Raw genomic sequence first — 21,759 nt, 5'->3', positions numbered from 1 at the left:
GAACAGCACCCTCTATCATCTCTTAAAATTCTGGTAATAAATTGTTAGATAGATGAAGACATGTCCTACAGCACTGCAAACACCTAGGCTTTATTGACTTAAGTTCCATTAGTGGTGGTACCCTAAAAGTCTCATTGCACGCAGCGCATTAGGAGCAGCGCATTCAGTGCATCTATTTCTGTATTTGAAATTAAATAACTGTACCACATAATCAAACATTTCATGTTACGATTCATCACAAAACGTGCCTATTATATCAAAATTTCGGTGCTCCTGAAGTATGCGCACCAAGATGTCGCATAACCTGAACCCTAACCTGGTACACAATCTGAATTCAGGTTGTGCGCCATCTTGGTGCGCACACTTCAGGACAAGTGCAGTTTCAAGTATTTTGTGGCGTCTACAGCTGCCGCAAAACCATGGCGGGATTTCCAAACCATGGCCACTAAGACCAAACCCACGGCGACTGACTTTTTAGCTGCCACAAACCAATAGCGAGCTGCCGTGGTTGCGGCAGCAAATCGAATACCACCAATTTTACTGCCGTAACCACGGCAGGTCGGCTGTAATAGCAGGGCTGCCCCTAATTTGCTGATGGTGATAAATACTTGGTGAGTTGGAATGTTTTTCTTATGGATACAGTTTGGATGGATTTGGGGTTAGGGTTTAAGTAGATATAATTTCGCATGATAAACTAAAATATGGTACATGAATTTGTAAATATACCGGTAATAGCGCCATAAAACCATGGCAGGAGACGGCGTGGTACGTTCGTGGCAGGAGCTGCCATGAAGTGGTAAGAACTGCGCCTCCTTCAGGAGGTCCAAAATTTCTTTATTTCAGGCCACTTTGTGTAAATTATCAAAAACCTGGGTGTAATTTTAAATTTATCCATGAAATGAATGCAGTCCAATAACCTTCAATTGTCTTTTGATATAAAATATACAAAACAATTACTTTCACTTTTTTCACAATTACTTTTTTTTATAAATTGATGAAATTTAACATTTGCTTGGAATGGCCCATATACAGATATATGATTGAGAATACCTGAATTCAAATATAAATCTATAAAAATTTCAATTTCAAAGGAAAAAAACATAAATAAAATGGTGATGGCAAGATCACTAGGAAAAAAATATAAACAAGATACTGAGATATGTTACAGATATACAAGGAAAAAAAGATCATTATGTCAAATTGGTTATTGGGCTTACAATGTTAAAAATATCAATTTCCCCCTCCCCCCAGGTACTGTAAAAAGTAGCCTACTGAAGTAAATTTGAATCTGAAAACAGCTTACATAAATTACTGGAGAATTATCATGATTCAATCTAAAACGAGAAATAAAATTAGGAAATAAAAAAAAGAAAAATATATAAATACAGATAAAAATCAGTAGAGAAAATGCCCATGTTTGATCCCTGATAATACAATAAAAGTTAAATTAAGTTCTCATTCTCACATACTCAAGGGCCTGAATAGAAAATGATATGCTGATCTTATTGCAGAATTGGAACTAACTCTGAAAGGCTGATTTAACTTACAGGTTTTGGGAAAATAACAATCTTCATGCTCAGCTAATAATATTTTTGTTTCAAATTTAGTATGATGAAATACTGAAATAGGATATGGTATTTTGAACTCTGTTATCCAGTTATCAGGTCTTGGCCAGTCTGGATTTCATGGCCTTTTTGAACGAGAAATCGGGCGTGCAATCAGAAATTCCCGCGTGCAAATAAGAATTCCTGGCGTGCAATTATAGCTCACGACGTGCAAAACAACTGCACTCGCGTGCAACTGACTTCGACATCAGATACCTCTCAATACATCCGCGTAAAATTACCGGTATCGGATAAAAAATACGTTGAATCAGAGAAAAAATGGACGTTTGACCTTTGACCCCAAACATTATTTCTACAGTTTGTCGCCAATTTTGAGAGTGTTTGTGCGACTTTGGATACCGGTACTGTTTAGTACATCCGCGTAAAATTATTGGATAAAAAATACGTTGAACCAGAGCAAAATGGACATACTTAGTCATTAATTTTGGTAGTGTTTTTACGTAGAATTAATGGATAAAAAATACGTCAAATTAGAGCAAAATGGACGTTTGACCTTTGACCCCAAACATTATTTTCATACTTTGTCACTAATTTTGGGAGTGTTTGAGCAACTTTAGATACCGGTACTGTTCAGTACATTCGTGTAAAATTATTGTATAAAAAATACGCTGAATCAGAGCCGTACTTGGCCATTGGTGCGGAGGCGATCTTTTCGTCCATAACTATTCTCACGGGATTCCTATTTCCTATCATTCAACACGATATGGACCTTTCCCCGAGCATCGACTTCCTTGTTTACTTCGTGGCTTTGGCCAATCAGCAAGATGCAAAAAAGGACGTAACAATGAGAGGAATTTTTCGCGGGTCAAAGGTTGGGGAAAGGTCCATTGTCTTTTTGCTTCGCAATATTTCGATCAGACCAAATCTTGCAAGCTGGTATTTGTCGACAATTGTGGAGTTATAATATTTTGGCATCTTTATATTACTGGATTATTGATTTTAAAACCATTTAAACCGATTTACATTGGTGAGCAATTGCAAATTTTCGGCGTGCAAAATTGATTTCGCTCGCGTGCATTTTTGCGGAGCGCTAGCGCCCTCGGGCGTGCACCTGCCATGGAATCCAGTCTGGGGTCTTGGTACAAAAAAGCAAACCCAACCGAAAATTCGCAAACGTTTACAGGTTTAATCGAGACTGTAAGTATAAGTTTATTTCGACTCCATAATCAGCATAACAGTAAAATGATTGGTAAATAAATAAGAACTGATTATGAAATCCGGAGACAGGATGAACAAACAATAATAGGCTACAGTAATAATTTGATAAACGTAACCTATCCTGACCTCACCGTCGTGTGGCTAACGTTAACTATACTAACATAAATCGAATTTTTTTAAATATATGACAGATAACGATAGATTCAAAAATTTCTACAGTAACGAAACATATAATAACTTATCGTATCGTATCCCCCAAAACACCCTGTTTCTCCAACTGCAGCAGAACTACACCAAGTCAACGACATTACGACACGCGTAAAAACCAAAGACGTGTAGACGAAGTCATACGCCAGCAGCAGAGAATGAGCGATTGGTCTCGTGTTCGACAGGAATAAGCACCAATAAATGTTTGAAAATTACAACAGGGTGGCAGGTTCAAGTCCATTAATTAACATAATATTCTTAGTGTAGCAATGATAGACATCATATACATTGATAGAAAATATACGTAACAAAATATCCCCATAAAACAAACAAAAACAGTTTGATCGATTTTGCGATTATTGCTTCGGTTCTTCAGTTCGAAAAGTGTGTTGGGAATATTAGTTATTGACTTAAAGTTAAAAGTTTTGTTTAAATTGTTCTATTTTATTATTTGAAAACCAGTTACAACCATTAACTGCAACCACGCTGTGTTGTACAAATGTATTTTCCCCGACCTTTGACACCAGAAATTTTCTTCAATATTTTTCGGTATTATATTCCAGTGTTCACAATCGCATAGTTTGTGGAAATTAACCTCCGTTCCTCTTTCTCAGTTCAGTAGTCACTGCTAGTGCTTCATAGAAAAAACACCCCCTCTACTCTATTGCTAAATATAAATTTTCAGTCCTGAGAGTTTCAACGGATTTGAGCATTTATTGAGTATGTAGAAAAATTTAGTTCTTGATTCCGATATTATCAGTTCTGTTAAAGAGAAAAAGTCTATCCGAATAAAAAGATATATGGCAGCCAACATTCGCGCTGATTTAGCTGTTCTCAATAATGCTGCCAGCAGTTCACATAGAGATTTATCTGAAAGGTGAGATAAATTTATGCTTGCAAATGTAACTAGTGATCATCTTCTGACTACTGGACTAAGCAATGTATTTTATTGAATCACACAATTAACATGATTCAAATGATATCTATCAATTTTGTCTTACTCTGCCTTGGCATATTGTTCATTTGAAGTTGTTCAATATTTATCTGAATATACTGATATACAATTACCTAGTTAAGCTAGTAAGGAATCCATGTTTTTCTTGCGTTTTGCTGTTGGTGGTATAGAATTAATATATTTACCGTTATCTTTGGGCTAGTTGGGATAAGATTTACTTTCTTTACATTTTTATGCCCTCAAACTTTCTCAATCTCTACTATTCTGTCATTATTATAAAATGACATAGGTTTTCTATTCATAAATTGCTTCTGGTTATGTTTTGTCTCCACAGACAATGTGTATTTCTCAATGCTGCAATGTGTACTTCCATTATTGTTTTTTCAAGTTTTTTTGTGAAAATAAATTCTTCCTTTCCTCAAATTTTCAAGCTTATCAAACGGCATATTTTCCTCAGTCCATAGAAAAAGTGTGGTAATCTGATAGTAACAGAGACAAAGAACTGTGCTAGCTCACAGTAAATGCATTGGAGTCTTGAAAATATTATTGCAATCCCTTCACCTGTCTGCCTGTGTATTAGTCATCAATCATAAATAAACATATTTCAGGACATGTCTATATTTTTATACATTTCAGATATCAACACATATTAGAAGCATGCTTCAAGTTGGTTGATAATGAAAAAGTTTCCGCATTGAAGATGTTTATAGATGCAAGTTAGTATTGCTGAATATAAATTTCAACTTGAGTACTGCGAATATATGCATGTTAGGCCCTTTATATGTAATTATCCGTTTACCTTATTTTAGTTCTTATTGATTTTTAGTGGTGAATGAAAATGTGAGTCAAATAGTATCTCGTCAATTGATGACAGAATTTTGCCAACATCTATCTCAGCTTAATAATGCTATGTGTAAAGAAGTTTGTCATTTTGCACTGGATCGAATTCAACCAAGAGTAATTTCATTCGAAGAACAGGTATTTTTATCAAGTTCATGAAAAATGATTGACAAAGGTTAGATATAAACTGGGATGTAATCTATTTTCAGTCGTTTAGCATGAATATTTGTTATCATTCCTATGCCTTTCTAAATTAAGTCTGTGTTTGAACCCCCTTTTATTTTTTTCTTTCACCCTTATTACACCTGGAGTAACTCCTTGAAATATAACATCAATTTTTTTTTTAATGGTATTTAAACCAACTGATATATATCCTATTCTGTTTAGTTGGCTATATGGTTATCTATCATGAAGTTTAAAACTGTGTCCTTCCCTGGCATCAGGGTAGTTTTAGCGTGCAGGCAAAATGTATCTACGTAGTAGTAGGCTACATGTTTTAAATTTCAAATTCAAATAATGTAATAAGAACTCAAGTTCATGAACCTATCAAGGTTTCATATATTTGTTTTTATATAAAGGTACACGTCTCATAAAAACATCTTTAAAATACTATTCAGGTTGCTCAAATCAGACAACATTTAGCAAAAGTTTATGAAGATGAAGAATCATGGAAAGACGCAGCTACAATTCTTGTTGGAATTAACATTGAATCAGGACAGAAACAATATGATCATGATTATAAGGTAACTTTCAAAATATGAAATACCCAGTTTCAGCTGTGTAACTTGAAAAAGTTGATAATGAACTATATGGCTGTGATTATGGGTCTGAACATGACTTTTCTTTTTTCATCATTGAAATTTCCCTCAATTATTATTCGCCTTGGGTTAGTTTGTTATCAGTGAGATACGATACCCAGTGTTCTTAAAACTTTCTTCATCACAATCCACTTGGCACAGCTAATTTTTTTGCAACCCCCAGGAACTGAAATGAGTAAAATTTAATAATACAGAAAATATTGAAAAAAATAATAAAATTCTCGCACCAAAGATCAAATCTTGCCTCCATTTGTTTCCAAATGTGACTGATATTTTATTTCAACATAAGTTAGTGCAGAAAAGATTTTACTGCGACCCCCATTTAGCCTTTTTTCTAAGTATAATACCTGTACTTTCTTATTTCAGTTAGAAACATACTTGAAAATTGCGAGATTATTTTTGGAAGATGATGATCCAGTACAGGCAGAAACCTATATCAATAGAGCATCTATGCTACAAAATGAAACCAAAAATGAGCAATTACAAATCCATTATAAGGTGAGGTTCTTACTATATAGATAAAGAAAAAAGATAAATTTACAGCGGATTCATACCTCGGACTGGTTGAACGAAATCTTGACTTCCTACTCTAGCCTTGAATTGCAAGAAACCCAAGTTTTCATAATGAAAACTTTTCAATTCATTACCTCAGCGGTTTCCAAACCTTTTGTTTGTGCGGCGCCATCGAAAAAGAATTGCTGCTTTCATATGTGTACTTTATGTCTTTTGAAGATTGTAAACATGTGTAGGCTTGAAGAATAAAGACAAAAAGTCAATACTAAAAAAATCACCCATGCTCGTTAACTCTGTACAGCAGATAATTCATGACATTGCATTGTGTGTCTACCTCTATTGTTGCGTGACAATAAAGGCAGACACTATGAAACAGAAAGTAAACAGCATAGAAATGTGAAATGTATTATTTGTTTATTCATATAAACAGCATTTAAAAAAAGAAACAAAACATTTTTAATAAATACAACAACAGAAGTGGAGTATTCAATCATATATTAGTTATATTTAACATATTTATGTTAATTTTCGGGGCGCACTTAGAAATCGCCACGGCGCACCCTTTGGGAACCGCTGACTTTGTTGAGAATGTTTATTTAACCTGATGGTTCATGAGTTTCAATTGTTTTCGAATTTTAAATTCCGATACCATCCTATAAAAATCCGTAGTTCCAACTCCCAACTCTGTACAATTCAAAATATCGACTTCAGACTCGAGTAGGTTTGAAAATAAGGCCCCATATCCTACTTCATAATCAGTAGGAATGTAGAACGCCAACTCCACTTCTCTGATCCTAACTGCAAGTTTTGGTGCTCCCGAAATATGTGCACCAAGATGGCGCACAACCTGAACATAATATGTGTACCAGGTTAGGGTTATCAGGTTGTGCGCCATCTGGTGCACATACTTGTGGAGCGCCCTAGTTTTAATGATTTTCACATCAATGCTAGTTTTCTGAGCAAAAGAATTAAATGAACCCTAAAAAATTAAAAACTTTGTTGAGTTCAATTGGTATTTGCTGATGCTTGCTAACTTTCTTCTGATTTGAGTTTCCTTTCCCCTACACCTCATGGCTTATGATCTCTCTTGTACCAAATTTATGAAAATGCAATTTGAAAAGTTGAAGTATGTTATTATATCAATATCAATGTCCATATCAAATCATATGTTATTCAGGTATGTTATGCAAGAGTGTTAGATTACCGCAGAAAGTTTATTGAAGCTGCTCAACGATACAATGAATTATCATATCGAACTACGATACATGAGGACGAAAGAACGAAAGCATTAGAAAAAGCTTTACACTGTGCAATATTGGCTCCAGCTGGCCAGCAAAGGTAAATTACTCCATCAGGTTATAATCTATGTATCATATTATACTTCAGGGTGGTCCAAACCGCTGCCTGCCGACACATATTGTGCGGCCCGCAGAACAATTTTAGTGTGCAGTGTTGTGCACTAAATCATTGGCAGATATTTGTATTTTTTGGCAGAACATTTTTGAGTTATTTTAAACTATTCCCGCGAACTGGGAATAGCCCTTTTCCTAATCCCGATGTTGGGATTCATGTTTGTTTCAATGTTGTTTTTATAAACGTCAATACGGTGCCAGTATGGGAATGACGGCCTGTGATCGGTATAAGATGATGGATTGTCTTGTGCAGACAGGACCATGCCGATGAGATGGGTCGTGCTTTTTATCAAAAATTCGTACCTTGAGCTCGCGTCAAGCAACTCCTCATTTGGAGAGCTGTTTTGTGCCTTTATTTTATTAAAGCACTTCTCTATTTTCAAGCGTTGGCCATGTGGCTCGGCTGACTTAGAGCCAAGCAATCCAGTTTTTTTTTAACTGGGTCCGGAGTTCCAACTTAGACGAACTTGGTTGTTCTTTGACAATAGCACCAAGCCTGCTCTTTCCACAAGTAATGAACTTAGTCAAATATAACAATTCATCATACAATGAGTGTAAAAAAAGGTGACCGAGGTAAACGCAATTCCTAACCCACAACAACTTTTAACCACAGTGTCTGGTGTGTTTTCAAGTAATATCTGTCACGAAAGAATATAATTTGAAGCGACAATACAAAACCGAACACAAGAAAGAATACCGAAAATACCACTGTATTTCTCGAGGAGCAGTTTTAAAATAACTAAATGCTTTATATATCTACCTTATTAAAAAACTGATTAGGACGAAAAACTCTTTTCTAAATATACGTAAAGTCGCGATGTTTAGATCAATTTTGGGTTTTTTCTGACCGCGACTCGCAAAACATCCACAAAAAATTTTGCGGCCCGCCGACCTCTCAACCTTGGACCACCCTGTTATGCTTTATATATAATCTTTTCTTCGATTGTATGCCTTATAAGCCGGTGCGCCTAATGTATGGATCAGGTAGTTCTTTTTGCTTATTGCCTACAATCCAAACGAGTATTGTTGTGTCTTATTGCCCGATGCGCTATATGTATGAATAAAAACCCAATCTAAGCAATTGACAGTGCGCTATTATGTTCGATTTATTGTATCTATTTTTGAAATACTACGATACTTGTCTGATGAAAGTATGATTTTATTTTAATCTTTAAGATCAAGAATGTTGGCAACTTTATTCAAAGATGAACGATGTCAGCAATTATCTTCATTCGGTATATTAGAGAAGATGTATTTAGACAGAATAATTCGTGCCGATGAATTAGAAGAATTCGCCAACCAGTTGATGCCTCATCAAAAAGCAACAACAGCAGATGGTGAGATTTTTTTTTTTGAAAATCCTCTTTTAATGAATGTGTTGAACCATTTTAGGTGAAAATTTTTTTAATATTTAGAATTTCAGCAAATGGTTTTGAAGATTATAGTCAGTAGTGTTTTGACATCTCCCTCTGCCTTGAAACTCCATATTTTCACAATTATATGATGAAAAATAAAATACAGTTATGACTTATATTTCACAGGAACAAGTATTCTTGATCGTGCTGTCACTGAACACAATCTCCTTTCTGCCAGCAAATTGTATAACAATATTACATTTGAGGGCCTCGGCGCTCTCCTTGAGATATCAGCAGATAAGGTATTATTCTGTTTGTCATTAGAATATAATATAAACGAGAGATTTCTAGATTGAACATTACCTTGGACACTTATACACGATGCTCAATTTCACAAATACAGGTTATTCTTTAAAGCAGGGCTTCCCAACCTGATTGTCACACCCTGCTGAGGGCCGTGCACGGATTTTAGGGGGCGCAAAGAGTACACCAATTCCACACATAGTACTCTATGTATTGTACTTTTTTAGACTTTTGATTGGAAACACAATTATTAAAACTGGTGCAAAACATGAATTTTACAATTTCAAGAGAATACATGGGATCAGAGAATGCTAACCTTGATTGTAAAACCCGAGAAGATGTGCGCTTGCATAACAATGCTGACTAAACAGAGGTTGCTGAAAACATTATATATTAAAAAGTGGTTGCGAGATTAAAAATTTAGGAAGCCCTGTTTCAAAGCTATATTGATTTATATATCTATCCCAGTGTTGAATAGAAGTACCGAAGCCCCAAGTCGAGCCAATCTCTGAGTTAAGTTTCACTGGTGGTTAGGTGATGGCAAGTTGGAGTCTTTTAATTTAGATGGCTTGAGTCTTTGATAAATGGTGATATGAGTCCAACTCTGGTTGATTTAATGACTCAGAAAACATCCCAAACACTGATCCATCCCCACTGCAGTTAACATACACCTATGTGAAGCTGTGATAACCTTTTGTTTGCATTGATGCTTTTTAGGCAGAAAAAATTGCATCACAGATGATAAGTGAAAACAGAATGAGTGGTTATATTGATCAGATTGATGGCATTGTCCATTTTGAAAGTAAGCTTGTTTATATTATTTTACTCTGCTATCGTATAGCATTAGCAATATACTCAAATGCAGTCAATTGCATTATTCAAGATGAAAAATAAAATTAATCAAATGTACCATCTATTTTTAAAGCAAGGGAAATGTTACCAATGTGGGACACTCAAATTCAATCGTTATGTTTGGAACTCAATTCTCTGGTTGATAAAATAACAGCAGCACATCCAGATTGGGCCGCAGAAACAATGGAACAATTAGTTTCACCCAAAGACTGATATTGAAGATTACGCATTATGAATGTGTCTACAAGTTTAAGAGCTGTGAGCAACTTAACTCAACTCTGTGCAAAGCCGTTCAGAATTTCACCCTTTGTATCGAAGTAGAGGTTCACAGTCAATGTTGAAATTCCATTGTTTCAGTAAAGTTTTGCATATTTATATTCAATATTTGATTACTGCAATACCTAGTAATCAATGCTTTCAATTTGTTTCGCAAAGCCTGTGGTAATAGAATGATATTTTTGGCCTTTGAGACTCTTTTTTTTGCGATAATCTGGACTTATGGAACCATAATAGTTTCTAAAATGAGAAACATTGCAAAAAATATACTTAAAACACATGGATGACTTTACTTATTGTTAGAAGCCAGTTTGTTGGTTTGTTAGTCAGCAACGAATCACGATGGATATAATGTTTTGTATCAGAAACCTCTCTTCAATGAGTAGAATTTTTCTGTTAAAGCTGAGCCATTGCAATTTGTTGAATCATAATCCGGCTGTGACCCGTGAAGGTTTATATAAATATATTGATTACTATGATAGGATTTTCATATTTGTCATGGGTGACGCTGTCTGATTGGGATCCTACAGATTCGATATAATTTTTCGTCTCTATCCCGGGCTTCCAATGCGAAAATTTTCACTTTTATTGAACATTTTCTCTTCTGTTATGCTGTTAATGGGAGTCTAGATATATTTGTAGGTTTGAATGCGGTATCGTAATTGCTCACGGTATCGACAGAAGGGTTCGGAAGGTAGAAGAGTCCTTAGAAGATCAATATATAGGCTTTTTGGGTATATTTTTGAGCCTCTTCGAGGTAGGACTGCAACGCTGCGGACGACTTTCCGCCATTTATTATCTTATGCACAATCCTGGTGTGATTATCAGCAATATGACTGATTTATCCTGTTTTACATGGATTTCTGTCATGAGAATAGTCTCGAAATAATCGAGAAAGAACAAAAATCCCACTTCGAAAAACGAACATCGTAAGATAATAAAGAAAGATGCGATTTTTACGAGTGATATGAAAATTGTGTGTTCCTTTTTAAATGCGATACTCGAAAAACAATTGTACAATCTATGCTATAATTTTATCTGTCAAAATAATAACTTATAAGTGCGAGTTGTTCATGTGACCAATGACATTAAACAACATGATAGGCAACTCTGACGTCACTCCATAAGACTACATGCGAAAGATTGTATTTCATGATACGCTCCAATGCACATATTTCTCGTCGCCTTTCGCGACCGTTTTCCGCTTGCTTTTGCTAATCGGCGTCCTCTTTACGTTTAGTACCTGCCTTTTTGCGCCTGTAACGAAAGAAAATAATCTCTATATCTAAGAAGTTTTGCTCACTTGGAAAGCTGGAATGACATACAAGCTGTAAAGAGTAATTCTGGACATCATAGACTTTTTTTTATCAGAGAAGATTACAAACACGATAGAGTAAAGATTTGTGTGGGACATTTTGCAGATAATGACAAAGTTCAAAGTTAGTAATTTTAATGTTTGCGCTTAAACATTGAAATTTCATTTAAAGATGTGTCACACAAAACAGCAAAACTGTTTTTACTTCTCTTAACGGTGCTGTGATACAATTCCATAACACAAAGTTTGCACCTATCGAACTTGCTTTAGTAGGTGAATTTATTACACATTGTTAGACAAATTTATTGTGAGGAATTTCGCATGTAATTCTCATTGATTGGTGGCTGTTTATAATTCCTATTAATTGTGAATTCTGATTATAACAAAGAATTTACTGGCACATTTTTTTTGGTCAATACTCCAAGCTGAGGTAATAAACAAGACAATACATTTATGTCATCTGGAAGCAAAATATGCACACTAATTAAAAGTTTGACACATTGAGATAATACATCATTACAGAAAATACAAGTTAAAGATATGTATGACCATCACACGGTAATTAAAATTAAAAAAAAAATTATTAGGGGCTGTGGAGTATGAAAAGTTCAAGACAAAGAAAAGAACAAAAGTTCATAGCCCATGAACTCTCAATTTTGCCTCCATTGCTTTGTGAAGGCCAATATATTCCCAGTGGCTGAATTGGTTTACCTTTATGATAGCAACGATTTCGTATTTAATACGGCAAATTTTTTTTTCAATTCAATTGAAGTGATATTATTTCCCAAAGCAATGCTTGAATTGTCTAGAATAGATCAGTGGTGTCAAACTCATGGGTTTTCGAGAGCCGCATTGCATGTTGGAAATTATAAAAAGTGCCGCAAACAATTTTTGATAATGTATACTTGAAAGATATTTTCAAGATAGTTTTAGTTTGTGGCATATATTAGGATGCAACTAAACAGTTGGATTAAGTTTTATTATTTTCTTTAATTTCAAATGCAATTTCATGTTAATATTTGCATTCCACTATTATTGCAAGTTACTGTATTTATTACAAAAAATCATAAAATTTTATGTACAACCATCAAAATCATTTTTGAACAAGCTTTGGATAAGGAAAGAATAATACATACACTAAAAAAATGACTCAATCTAAATATATGGACCTAAAATTAACAAAATATCTAAAATATAAACTCAATGTTTTTTGACGTTTGGCATCTTTTTTGTGTCACCAGCATACTAAAGCCAGGATGAAATAATTTTATAGTACCAACTCTAACTAACGAGGTCACATGATCATGGGTTAATCTGGATCTTTGCGAATGTTTAATTAATTCCAGTAATGCAAAAAAGTTACTTTTATCATTTCATGTATAGATCAGTAAAAAAACAAATGACAGATTTTTTCGACAAGACATTTCGCGCCACATTGCATGGCATAGGATTGCTTGAATTATTATTGATATTTAGTAACAAAAAAGTTGTATAATTATATTAATATACAAACACATGGAAATTTTCTGTTCGAAGTTGGTCTTCGAATTTGTCATATTGACTGCTGAGCTTATTGTGTTTTTCATTGTACTGATGGAAATATGACAAATTAAACAATGTGCTTCAGAGAATTTTGTGAAATGCAGAAATATTGCAACTCCCATTTTCTTCGAAAATGCCACCTTCTTCATGTACTTTGCGTTTAATTTAATAACTCAAGTGTTTTATTCAAGTATTCTTTTGCTAGCTTGATGTGTATTCTTAAATGGGTTAAAATGTGAACAAAAAAAATTAATTTTTCAAAACTACTTTTAGTAAATTGTTTTCTGTGTGAATATTCAATTTCACTTCAAAAAGTTTGAAAAATCTGTTACATTTAGATAAAAAAAACTTCCAAAATACTTTTACAATTATTGTTAAGCTTTCGAGGCCGCACTGGAAGTTCTCTGGGGCCGCGAGTTTGGTCTAGATTGAAGTTGTCCAAAATATATACCAGTATTTTATCATGAATCATGATTATACCCTTTCCTGAATTTTTTCTATAGTACTACCAAAAGTTGATGAACCAAATATAACATAGGTGTAGTGACCCGTAATCCTCATTTTTCAAAGCTGTTTTAAGTATGCCTGGCATGTTTTGTGCTTTTTCACAAAGAAGACCGCTTATGCAATCTTACGCATTAGAATTTTTAGTTATTTTCCTCAAGCCTTGCAGGTTGTAGGGGCCATATACAACTCTACCGGAGGGTCAAATGCTTTTGCATGCCTTCATAGGTTGTTCTTCTATTGCAAACATTTATGGAGTATTCTAATTATATTTCTTGGAATCACACTGTCACTGATATGTCGCCAGACTTCTTCTGATATCTCCCCTTCTGCTACAGATGTCCTGTGAATAAATAATAGGAAATTGAGATTAGACGAATAGTTGAAAGTTTTGCTTTATGTCGGCTTAATTTTTTGATTAATATACTTACTATTTTTGCTATTGCCTCTTGTGCTGCAGGAGTCTCACAATGCTTAGACAGGTTTGTCCACAACTTTCACATCTGAATAAAGAGAGGAGATTTATTAATTTTCGTTAAGAATAAATAAAGCAGTCTATATGACTTAGAATGGAAAAGCTAATAAATCCAATATCTCATGTTTAATGTAAAAAATGTTTTACTGAATTTGGTATATAAATCAACTAATAAAAGGGTTTAGTCAGAAAATTACAAGCATTCGTGGCTCTAAATACTTGAGAGATCATACTATACAATATAGACCGGTATGAGTAAAATGTTAGGTGAACTTGTTAACCCTTTGATTCAATACGCAAATAAAAGTGAATGAGCAATAGTATGCTACAGCAATGAGTATATATTTCTACACTGATTAGAAAAATCTAAATGGAGGTGCATGAACTATTTGAAACCATAAAGGGTAAGTAAATATGCAATTTCGGCAAATGGGCAACTACGTACCGTATTGATTTGATAACTTCGTAGTATTTGACAAAAGCTGGCTTAACAGTGCTATGTCCGGGTGTGATATACAACAATAGTATTTACCTTACCTTTTTCCGATTTCTTTTTACCTTCAATTTTCCAAAATATCATTAAAATCGACAACAATTGTCAAAGCAGGCACGAACACCATTTGTGCTACGCCTTGAAAGCAGCACACATCCGCTCGTTTTCGTCTCGTCAAGTATGTGCATTGGAGCGTGCTATTGAATACGATCTTCGGACAAAAATGCCGGAGTTGCGCATCATGTTGTTAAATGTCATTGATGTGACTTAGTTTATTGGCGCGGCCGAGTGGCTCACCGTGCTAAGCGTTAGGAATACGCCCGCCACCGCACCTTTGATTACTCTTCGTGGGTTCGCACTTCGCAGGTTCGAATCCCATGCGGGAATGGTTATGTGTGAGAGGATCGCTGGACTCCTCGCCGCCGTAGTGTGGTTCACGTAAATAAATATGTAAATCCTATTCCATTGTAATATATTACCGGAGAAAATAGAACCTTTTAGAGGCAGACTCTTGATCCTTTGCTGTTATATCGAATTAACAAACATCACGGCTGAACACATCAACCTATTAATCCTTTCTGTTTTGGAGTCAGACCTTCCAAATAATTATTTGTTCGAATATCCGCATAGTTAGACCTAGACTTGGCCTAGACATTTAATTTCAAACAATTATTAGACACGAAATGGATCCATAGATGCGTTTCGCTATTGTGTTGTTGTTGTTAATGAATTAGTCCAATGAGCGTATATATGCTCATTGGCTGAAGCAAGGGATTTTGGCAGCGAGCAATGCGTTTTCTTAATATGCAACGAACCATTTAGCTGGACGACGTAAAAATGCAGGGAACAATACCAAAATGAGCAAATCTTTGCAAGTTTCCACTCATTGTATATATGCTCATTGATTAGTCTAAATTTGAAAAACAAAAAATATCTATATTATAAATACGAATTTAATTAGAACCCTTTTTTCTGATAATATAAAAATTATTACATATTACTTCTTTTTAGAAATCTTTTTCATCACGGACCCGTTAAATTTCCAGAAAAAAAAAGAAAAGTTGTATGAGGAACTCAAAACTATCGTTTATCTATTCTGACTGAGAATGGATCTCTTGTATAAAGCCCCCGCCAACAATGCAAAAATGCGAGATTTGACAAAAACTTTGTTGGTTTGTACATAAGATTCTGAAAATTTATTGAACCCGAAAATTTTTAGGATTGATGGGTAAAATTTCGGCCGCGAATTTAACAACAACTAACGACAGGAAGGGTTACGAGCTTATCGAACACAAAGTGTACATATTTTTGTTCAACTCTAAACTTACATTTATTCAAAGGGAAACCTTGCCTATTCCGTTTCCAACTTTCACGAGTTGTTAGCACTTGCGCGTCGCATGACATACGTATCTATCTGCCAGTTTGTCTTGTGTGCCATTACAATGGACGGGTTCGGTACCATACGAAACCACAGTCGACGCTCCCGGTAGGTTGCAAGTTTCCTGGTTTCATGCCATTGCGACTTATACTCAGTCAATAATTGTTTCGTTATGACTTTTGCTGCGGACTTACTCAAGGATCGGCACTTCGTAGGTTTGAATCACATGCGGGGTTAGTTACGCAGGTTTGCTGGACTCCTGGTCACCGCAGGGTAATTCACGTAGATGTTGGTCGGTTACGGCTTCCTTCACCATCAAGTTCATCATGCATCTGACAACTAAGAACTGGCTAACTATACCCGATCCCATTCCCGACATGATAACCGGACAAAAGACCCAATGTTCGCCATATGATTAAGCCGTCTTATCGACTTTCCTATGGGGATAAATATGTGAATCCCACCCTAGAAAATTTGTCCCAATACAACTGCACATGCCTATTTAATATTTATTCAAGCAAAGGCTAAATGACAGTATGAAATTCTTCACAATATAGTTTCATATCTAGATTCGGTTTGACTTGGAGAATTCAATATTTGGTTACACTGACTAGGGTCAGGTGAAATGCTACATCAGACCCACAAAAAATGGTATGGTGTTATGTATGATATACAGTGATATCTAATAATAAATATACTAAATTGAAGTGCTATGATTCCAGAAATATGGGCATATCATGTAATGATGAACACACTGGAATATGAGCTTGTTTTGGAGGTTATATTGACCTCAGAACTGGTAAAATGAATAGTTTGGAATATCAAAGAGAAGGTTTACCAATTACCATGGTTATTTACAGCTGATAATGGATGGAGCATTATTGTCCCAGTGTCTGGCACACCAACAAATAGAAAAATCAGGACTTGACATAATGATTACAATATTCCAGACACAGGGACAAAAGAAAAGGGAAGAAAGCAAGGTAAGTGCAAAAACATAATAGAGAATAAAGTTTAAAATGTTGGAAGGCCAGAACCGTGCAACATAAAAGTTTGCTTCAATTTAAGCTTCTTTTGTAGTGATAGAGAAGATAATGAAAAAGGATTGAAATAAGAATACAATGTCTTGTCTGTGGGAGCGCCCTATCTTATCACACAATTATATATTACCTTTCAACCCAACAAAGTCTGAAGGAGAATTATATAAAACATAGCGCAAAATATTTCAAACATATTTAAAAACATCATACATGTCGCCAGTTTTGCCACTCTCTCGCTCTATATATATATACATAAATAAGCCACAAGGTTTTTAAAAATGGAATAAAGTATAAAATTACATGAATTAAGGACTGCAATAGCATCACCAACTACAATATCATAGAAGCATAAAAATATGAACTAGGTATATACAAATGGCACACTATTTCATGATTATTGGTGATCAATGCCATATAAGGCATGATACGAATGATGCTTATGCATGAATAATTCAAAAATTCTGATTTTTAATCATTGACGTACCAAAATAAAATTTGATATACTTTTAAATCAAATATTTAAAAAAAATTTTTGTGGAGCAGCAATTTAGTCTTGGACCATTATAATAAAATTGAACAACTTTCTCAAGTACCATAAAAATTAAAGTAGGAGTAAAATAATATTTTGTGCATCTGTAGCTGAGGGTATTATATTTTCAAGAAAATTTGACATCATGATGAATATTGACATGTCCGTTCATAGTGTAAGGTGCAGGATTGTGAGAAGATGATATACCACCATTTAAATTTTGATTGTGTACGCTCACCTCAACTAATTTAAACAAGTCTGAGTCAGATTTAAGATCATGTCCCAAATCTAGCATTTTTGATGAAAGTGTAGGTTTTATTTTTTCCTTTCTTGCCATTTTCATTCTGTATTTTTCATAAGTATACAAAACAGCTCCACTTAAATTTACAATTTGTCCAACTATCATCAATGCTGTGGCAGTCACACCACCAAATGTATACATTCCTGAAATAAAAATAAATTAATTACCTTAAGACTAAGATACTTCAGGTTAAAAACATGATAAGATCCAAACAATTAAAATAAAGCTAAACATTTTATGTAGTTAACTGTTTTCTTTATAAATGGCAAGTCTTAAACAGACAAGAGAACATAGGTAAAAACATTTTTGTCACACACATTTTATAACAAGAGCTGAGGAGCAGGTTCGAAACCACAATGGCTCCAGAGTCTCAGTATATTTAAACTGTGGCTCCAGCTTCGGCTCCCATTAAGGTTTTTGAGCTTGATCACAAACGTGGAACATCAGCCCGTTTGCAGTTATGAGGAAGTAGACTCAAAACTGGTATATAAAGGAACTAATTTGGGAATTAAACTTTTGAATATGAATTCAACTTGAAACTTTAAATTAATATCAGGAATTGAAATTTATAGAAAAATTTTTTGTATCAAGTATCAGAAAAATAGTAGTGAGAAAAAACAATTAGATGGTGCTAAGGCTACTGAAATTTCTGGTAGCCACGGCTCCACCAAATTGTCACAGTTCCATGGATCTGACAGTTCCGATTATAACAGGGCTTTAGTATTGTACTTGTTAGGCATTCTGAATCATGTGACATTATTTCAATACCTAGAAATTCTACTTGGACTTGACTAGAGTGGAAGCGTAAAAATAGATATGCTATGATCTTTCAAGATTTGTTCAGATTGTTTATTATAATTGCACTTACCAACCATCGTTGTAATTGCACTTTTAGCCACTCCTACTAATGCAGTTGTAAGAGCGGAGTTAACAGTTGTGCATAGAAACATAGAATATGTAAATAAGCATCCATATAAAACTAACGCAATGAATGAAATTATGAATCCAGGATTGTGCCAATGTTCAAATGTAACTATAGAGTTGATTTCACCTGCAGGAAAACAAAATAATTAATAAAATGTTATATTTCGACTAATAAGAACAGATTCATATAGCAAGTGAAAAAGTAATCACAGTAAGGATAATAGTGTAGCAAAAAGAGATAATGATGATTTAGAAAAATTATGTCTCCCAGCTATGTTTGCTTAGTCTTATCTAATCAAAAACCAGTTGTTTTTACCATGGATGTTGTACGCTTCCTACATTACATAATAGGTATTTCATTAATGTACATAAAAGACCAGCATTTCTCAAACTGTGTGCTGCAAGAAATTCTCGGGTGTGCCGCTGTGTATTTTGGAATTTTAGAAAATAAGCTATTCATATTAAACATAGGTGTGCGTGCAACGGGCAAGCTTGTAAGACTTGAATATCCGATATTATATTGAACTGGTAAGCGGTAATATTATTGTATTTGCCTTATCGCTGTAGTAAGGGTGATTGTCACGTTATAATTGTATTGTTATGTCAAATATATTTGCATACACGACGTACACTTTCCACCATGTTGACTTGCACGCTTTTTAGGAAACAGGAAAGCAAGTTTGGATGAGTCTATCTACTTACAAATTCTATTCAATCATCGGTTCAAAAGCCATCAAAATAAGCTAGCCATTTACATCTTCATGGCTCTGTGAAAACGGATTTTCTGCTATGACTGAAATTTATCAAGCAAAAAATGGGAGCGACGAAACTTCGTTTCAATTGTTTCTTAAAACTTGGCAAACACATCCCATGAACATTTGCAGAATAATTTGTTCAAAGCTAACTTTGTTTTTTTACAAGTCTGATGCAAAATTATTTTTATTTGTGAGTGCGCTGCGAGCAAAAAAAGTTTGAGAACCACCGATAAAGATGCTTCTAACATTATATTATACGGTGAAGACATCTAGTCAAAACGCCAAGGGTATATGTGTTAAATCTCTGAGGCTTACCTGTGCAAATTACTATTAAAGCCATGACTGGTAAACAATTGATGCTATTTATATATGATATGCTCAGTGCACCGATATTGTGTTCCATATCCAATCGCTGAAGAGTGATGAGATAAAGTGCTTGTGATACGATACTTAATACCCCATATACATATCCTTTCAGATCGAAATCAAGATCACCTATGGCTGGTAACAAAATATGAAAATTAGAACTGACGCCGGCATTAATAACAAAAAAATTAATACGACAGTCAGTAACTTAAAAGGGAAGATTTGAATTGACCAGAATAGACTGAAATTGAATTTTGAAAACACATTTTGTATTACTTTGTGCAAATCAATAACATTGGCTATTATAAAGTTCATTGTTTTATACCAAGCAAAAAATAATGATTCATAACAAAATTACAAAATATTTTAAACTTGAATTACTTACCAGCTATGAATGTTCCTGCAGTTATAATAAAAATTGATATAACAATGTTGAATGTTGTTTTCTGTTTTCTTAACATACAAAATCCTAATACAAGGCTGGCTATTGGCACACATCTTCTTATTGCATTATACATTGGAATGTTCATCCCCGTCAACGCCGACAAAGCTGTAAAATAAAAAACGATAATGTAAAAACAACACTTTAGTTAAATGCCTATATAATGTTTGTTTTTTCATGTGAAAAATGGAATATCGATTTACATTTGCTTAAACGCTAATAAAAGTTATAAGAGAATCCATGAAAATAATCCATAAAACCGAAATCAGTCATCTTTTGGTAAAGTGCGACAACATACAGACATAGAGAGATTCAAATGAAGAGGTAAGATTCTAATTCTATCAAAAATGTACACTTTTTTACAAACAGAACTATACTCACACATTATTGAATTTACAGAATAAATGACCGTCAGAGGTAAAAATATTCTTGCTTTTTCTGGAGTATAATCCACAAGTGTTATTCGTCCAGCGGACTTCAATACGAATAATCCAAAGGATAAAAAGACCATTTGTGAGAACATGATTATACCAGGCTCATGAAAAGACCAATAAGATAAAATAAATTTGTTCAAGAAATTCATTGAACCCGAACAAAATCCATATAAAATCGTTGAAAATAAAGTCCATTTTAAGGATGCAGCCTCGTCTGAGTCTTTATTCCCCATTGTTGCAAGCTTTGTGTATACAATGTGTTATCAGATTGGAACTTATTTTCTATTTTAAATCAAGGTAAAACTGTAATAGGATAATTCTCCATCACAGTGTTGAAAATTAGTCCGAACTGTTTTAAAAACACAGAACAAAATCAAGACAAGTGGCAACCAATCTAATATTTTCTAATATGGTGTGGCAAATAATTATTTATTTTGTTCACTATGTAATTTATATCTTGAGCTTATATTTTTTTTTCAACTTTCTGTGGTTGTGTGTGAATTGATTTAATAGTTTTAGGTGGGGGAACACATACCATTTCTTCTTGGCAAGACTTTCCATCTTATATCTGTATATTCTGTAAGTTTTAAACCGAACCTTATCTAATGTCAGAATGTTTTGTTTGCTCTCCTCATTTCATAAAAAGTTTTATTTATTTGTTCTTTCGCAGTCATTTTATTGCCTGTTATGCTGATTATGGAGTCGAAAAAAAAAACTAATTGTGTCTAGTCTACATTCAATACAGTTAACCAACGAAAGACTGTTATTTGGTATTCACCTTTCAATTTTCTTCTTCTTACTGTCTTATAACAGTATAAGTTATACCGGTATTCTCCCTAAGTGTTAGTTATTGGGATAAAGTTAATCATATGCTGGGATAAATTGCAGGAGTCCTGGCTGGCTGTGATTGACTTCAAGTTTAGTTGAAAACTTTTTTATACTATAAA

At 34.3% G+C, this 21,759-nt stretch overlaps 2 protein-coding genes across 2 annotated transcripts; one reads left to right on the top strand and one right to left on the bottom strand.

Moving 5' to 3' along the window:
* Window positions 1-3,571: 3,571 nt before the first annotated feature.
* Window positions 3,572-10,793, top strand: LOC120348101 (COP9 signalosome complex subunit 4-like). The gene is made up of 10 exons (XM_039418220.2): window positions 3,572-3,867; window positions 4,582-4,661; window positions 4,772-4,923; window positions 5,403-5,528; window positions 5,970-6,101; window positions 7,294-7,454; window positions 8,705-8,865; window positions 9,070-9,185; window positions 9,904-9,988; window positions 10,112-10,793. Exons 1-10 carry the CDS (start codon window positions 3,791-3,793, stop codon window positions 10,249-10,251), a joined length of 1,230 nt encoding a protein of 409 aa, XP_039274154.1. The 5' UTR covers window positions 3,572-3,790; the 3' UTR covers window positions 10,252-10,793.
* A 5,723-nt stretch (window positions 10,794-16,516) lies between these two features.
* LOC120348102 (uncharacterized) lies at window positions 16,517-21,193 on the bottom strand. Its single transcript, XM_039418221.2, has 5 exons — window positions 20,760-21,193; window positions 20,322-20,486; window positions 19,886-20,071; window positions 18,760-18,942; window positions 16,517-18,034 (listed from the first exon to the last, which is right to left on the bottom strand). The coding sequence occupies exons 1-5, from the start codon at window positions 21,043-21,045 to the stop codon at window positions 17,718-17,720; spliced, it is 1,137 nt and encodes a 378-aa protein (XP_039274155.2). The 5' UTR covers window positions 21,046-21,193; the 3' UTR covers window positions 16,517-17,717.
* Between the last annotated feature and the right edge of the window lie 566 nt (window positions 21,194-21,759).

Source organism: Styela clava, chromosome 11 (genome assembly GCF_964204865.1).
Source record: "Styela clava chromosome 11, kaStyClav1.hap1.2, whole genome shotgun sequence".
NCBI lineage: Eukaryota > Metazoa > Chordata > Ascidiacea > Stolidobranchia > Styelidae > Styela > Styela clava.
Note: the sequence above shows the minus strand (reverse complement) of the source record. Positions and strands in the feature narration are given on the sequence as shown.

Coding starts and splice junctions, on each gene's coding strand:
- LOC120348101 (XM_039418220.2), top strand. CDS start 3,791: ATGGCAGCCAACATTCGCGCTGATTTAGCTGTTCTCAATAATGCTGCC. Junction 3,868..4,581: donor CATAGAGATTTATCTGAAAG/GTGAGATAAATT, acceptor TATACATTTCAG/ATATCAACACATATTAGAAG. Junction 5,529..5,969: donor AATATGATCATGATTATAAG/GTAACTTTCAAA, acceptor TTCTTATTTCAG/TTAGAAACATACTTGAAAAT.
- LOC120348102 (XM_039418221.2), bottom strand. CDS start 21,045: ATGGGGAATAAAGACTCAGACGAGGCTGCATCCTTAAAATGGACTTTA. Junction 20,487..20,759: donor TTCTGTAAATTCAATAATGT/GTGAGTATAGTT, acceptor TTTATTTTACAG/CTTTGTCGGCGTTGACGGGG. Junction 20,072..20,321: donor TGCAGGAACATTCATAGCTG/GTAAGTAATTCA, acceptor TTTTGTTACCAG/CCATAGGTGATCTTGATTTC.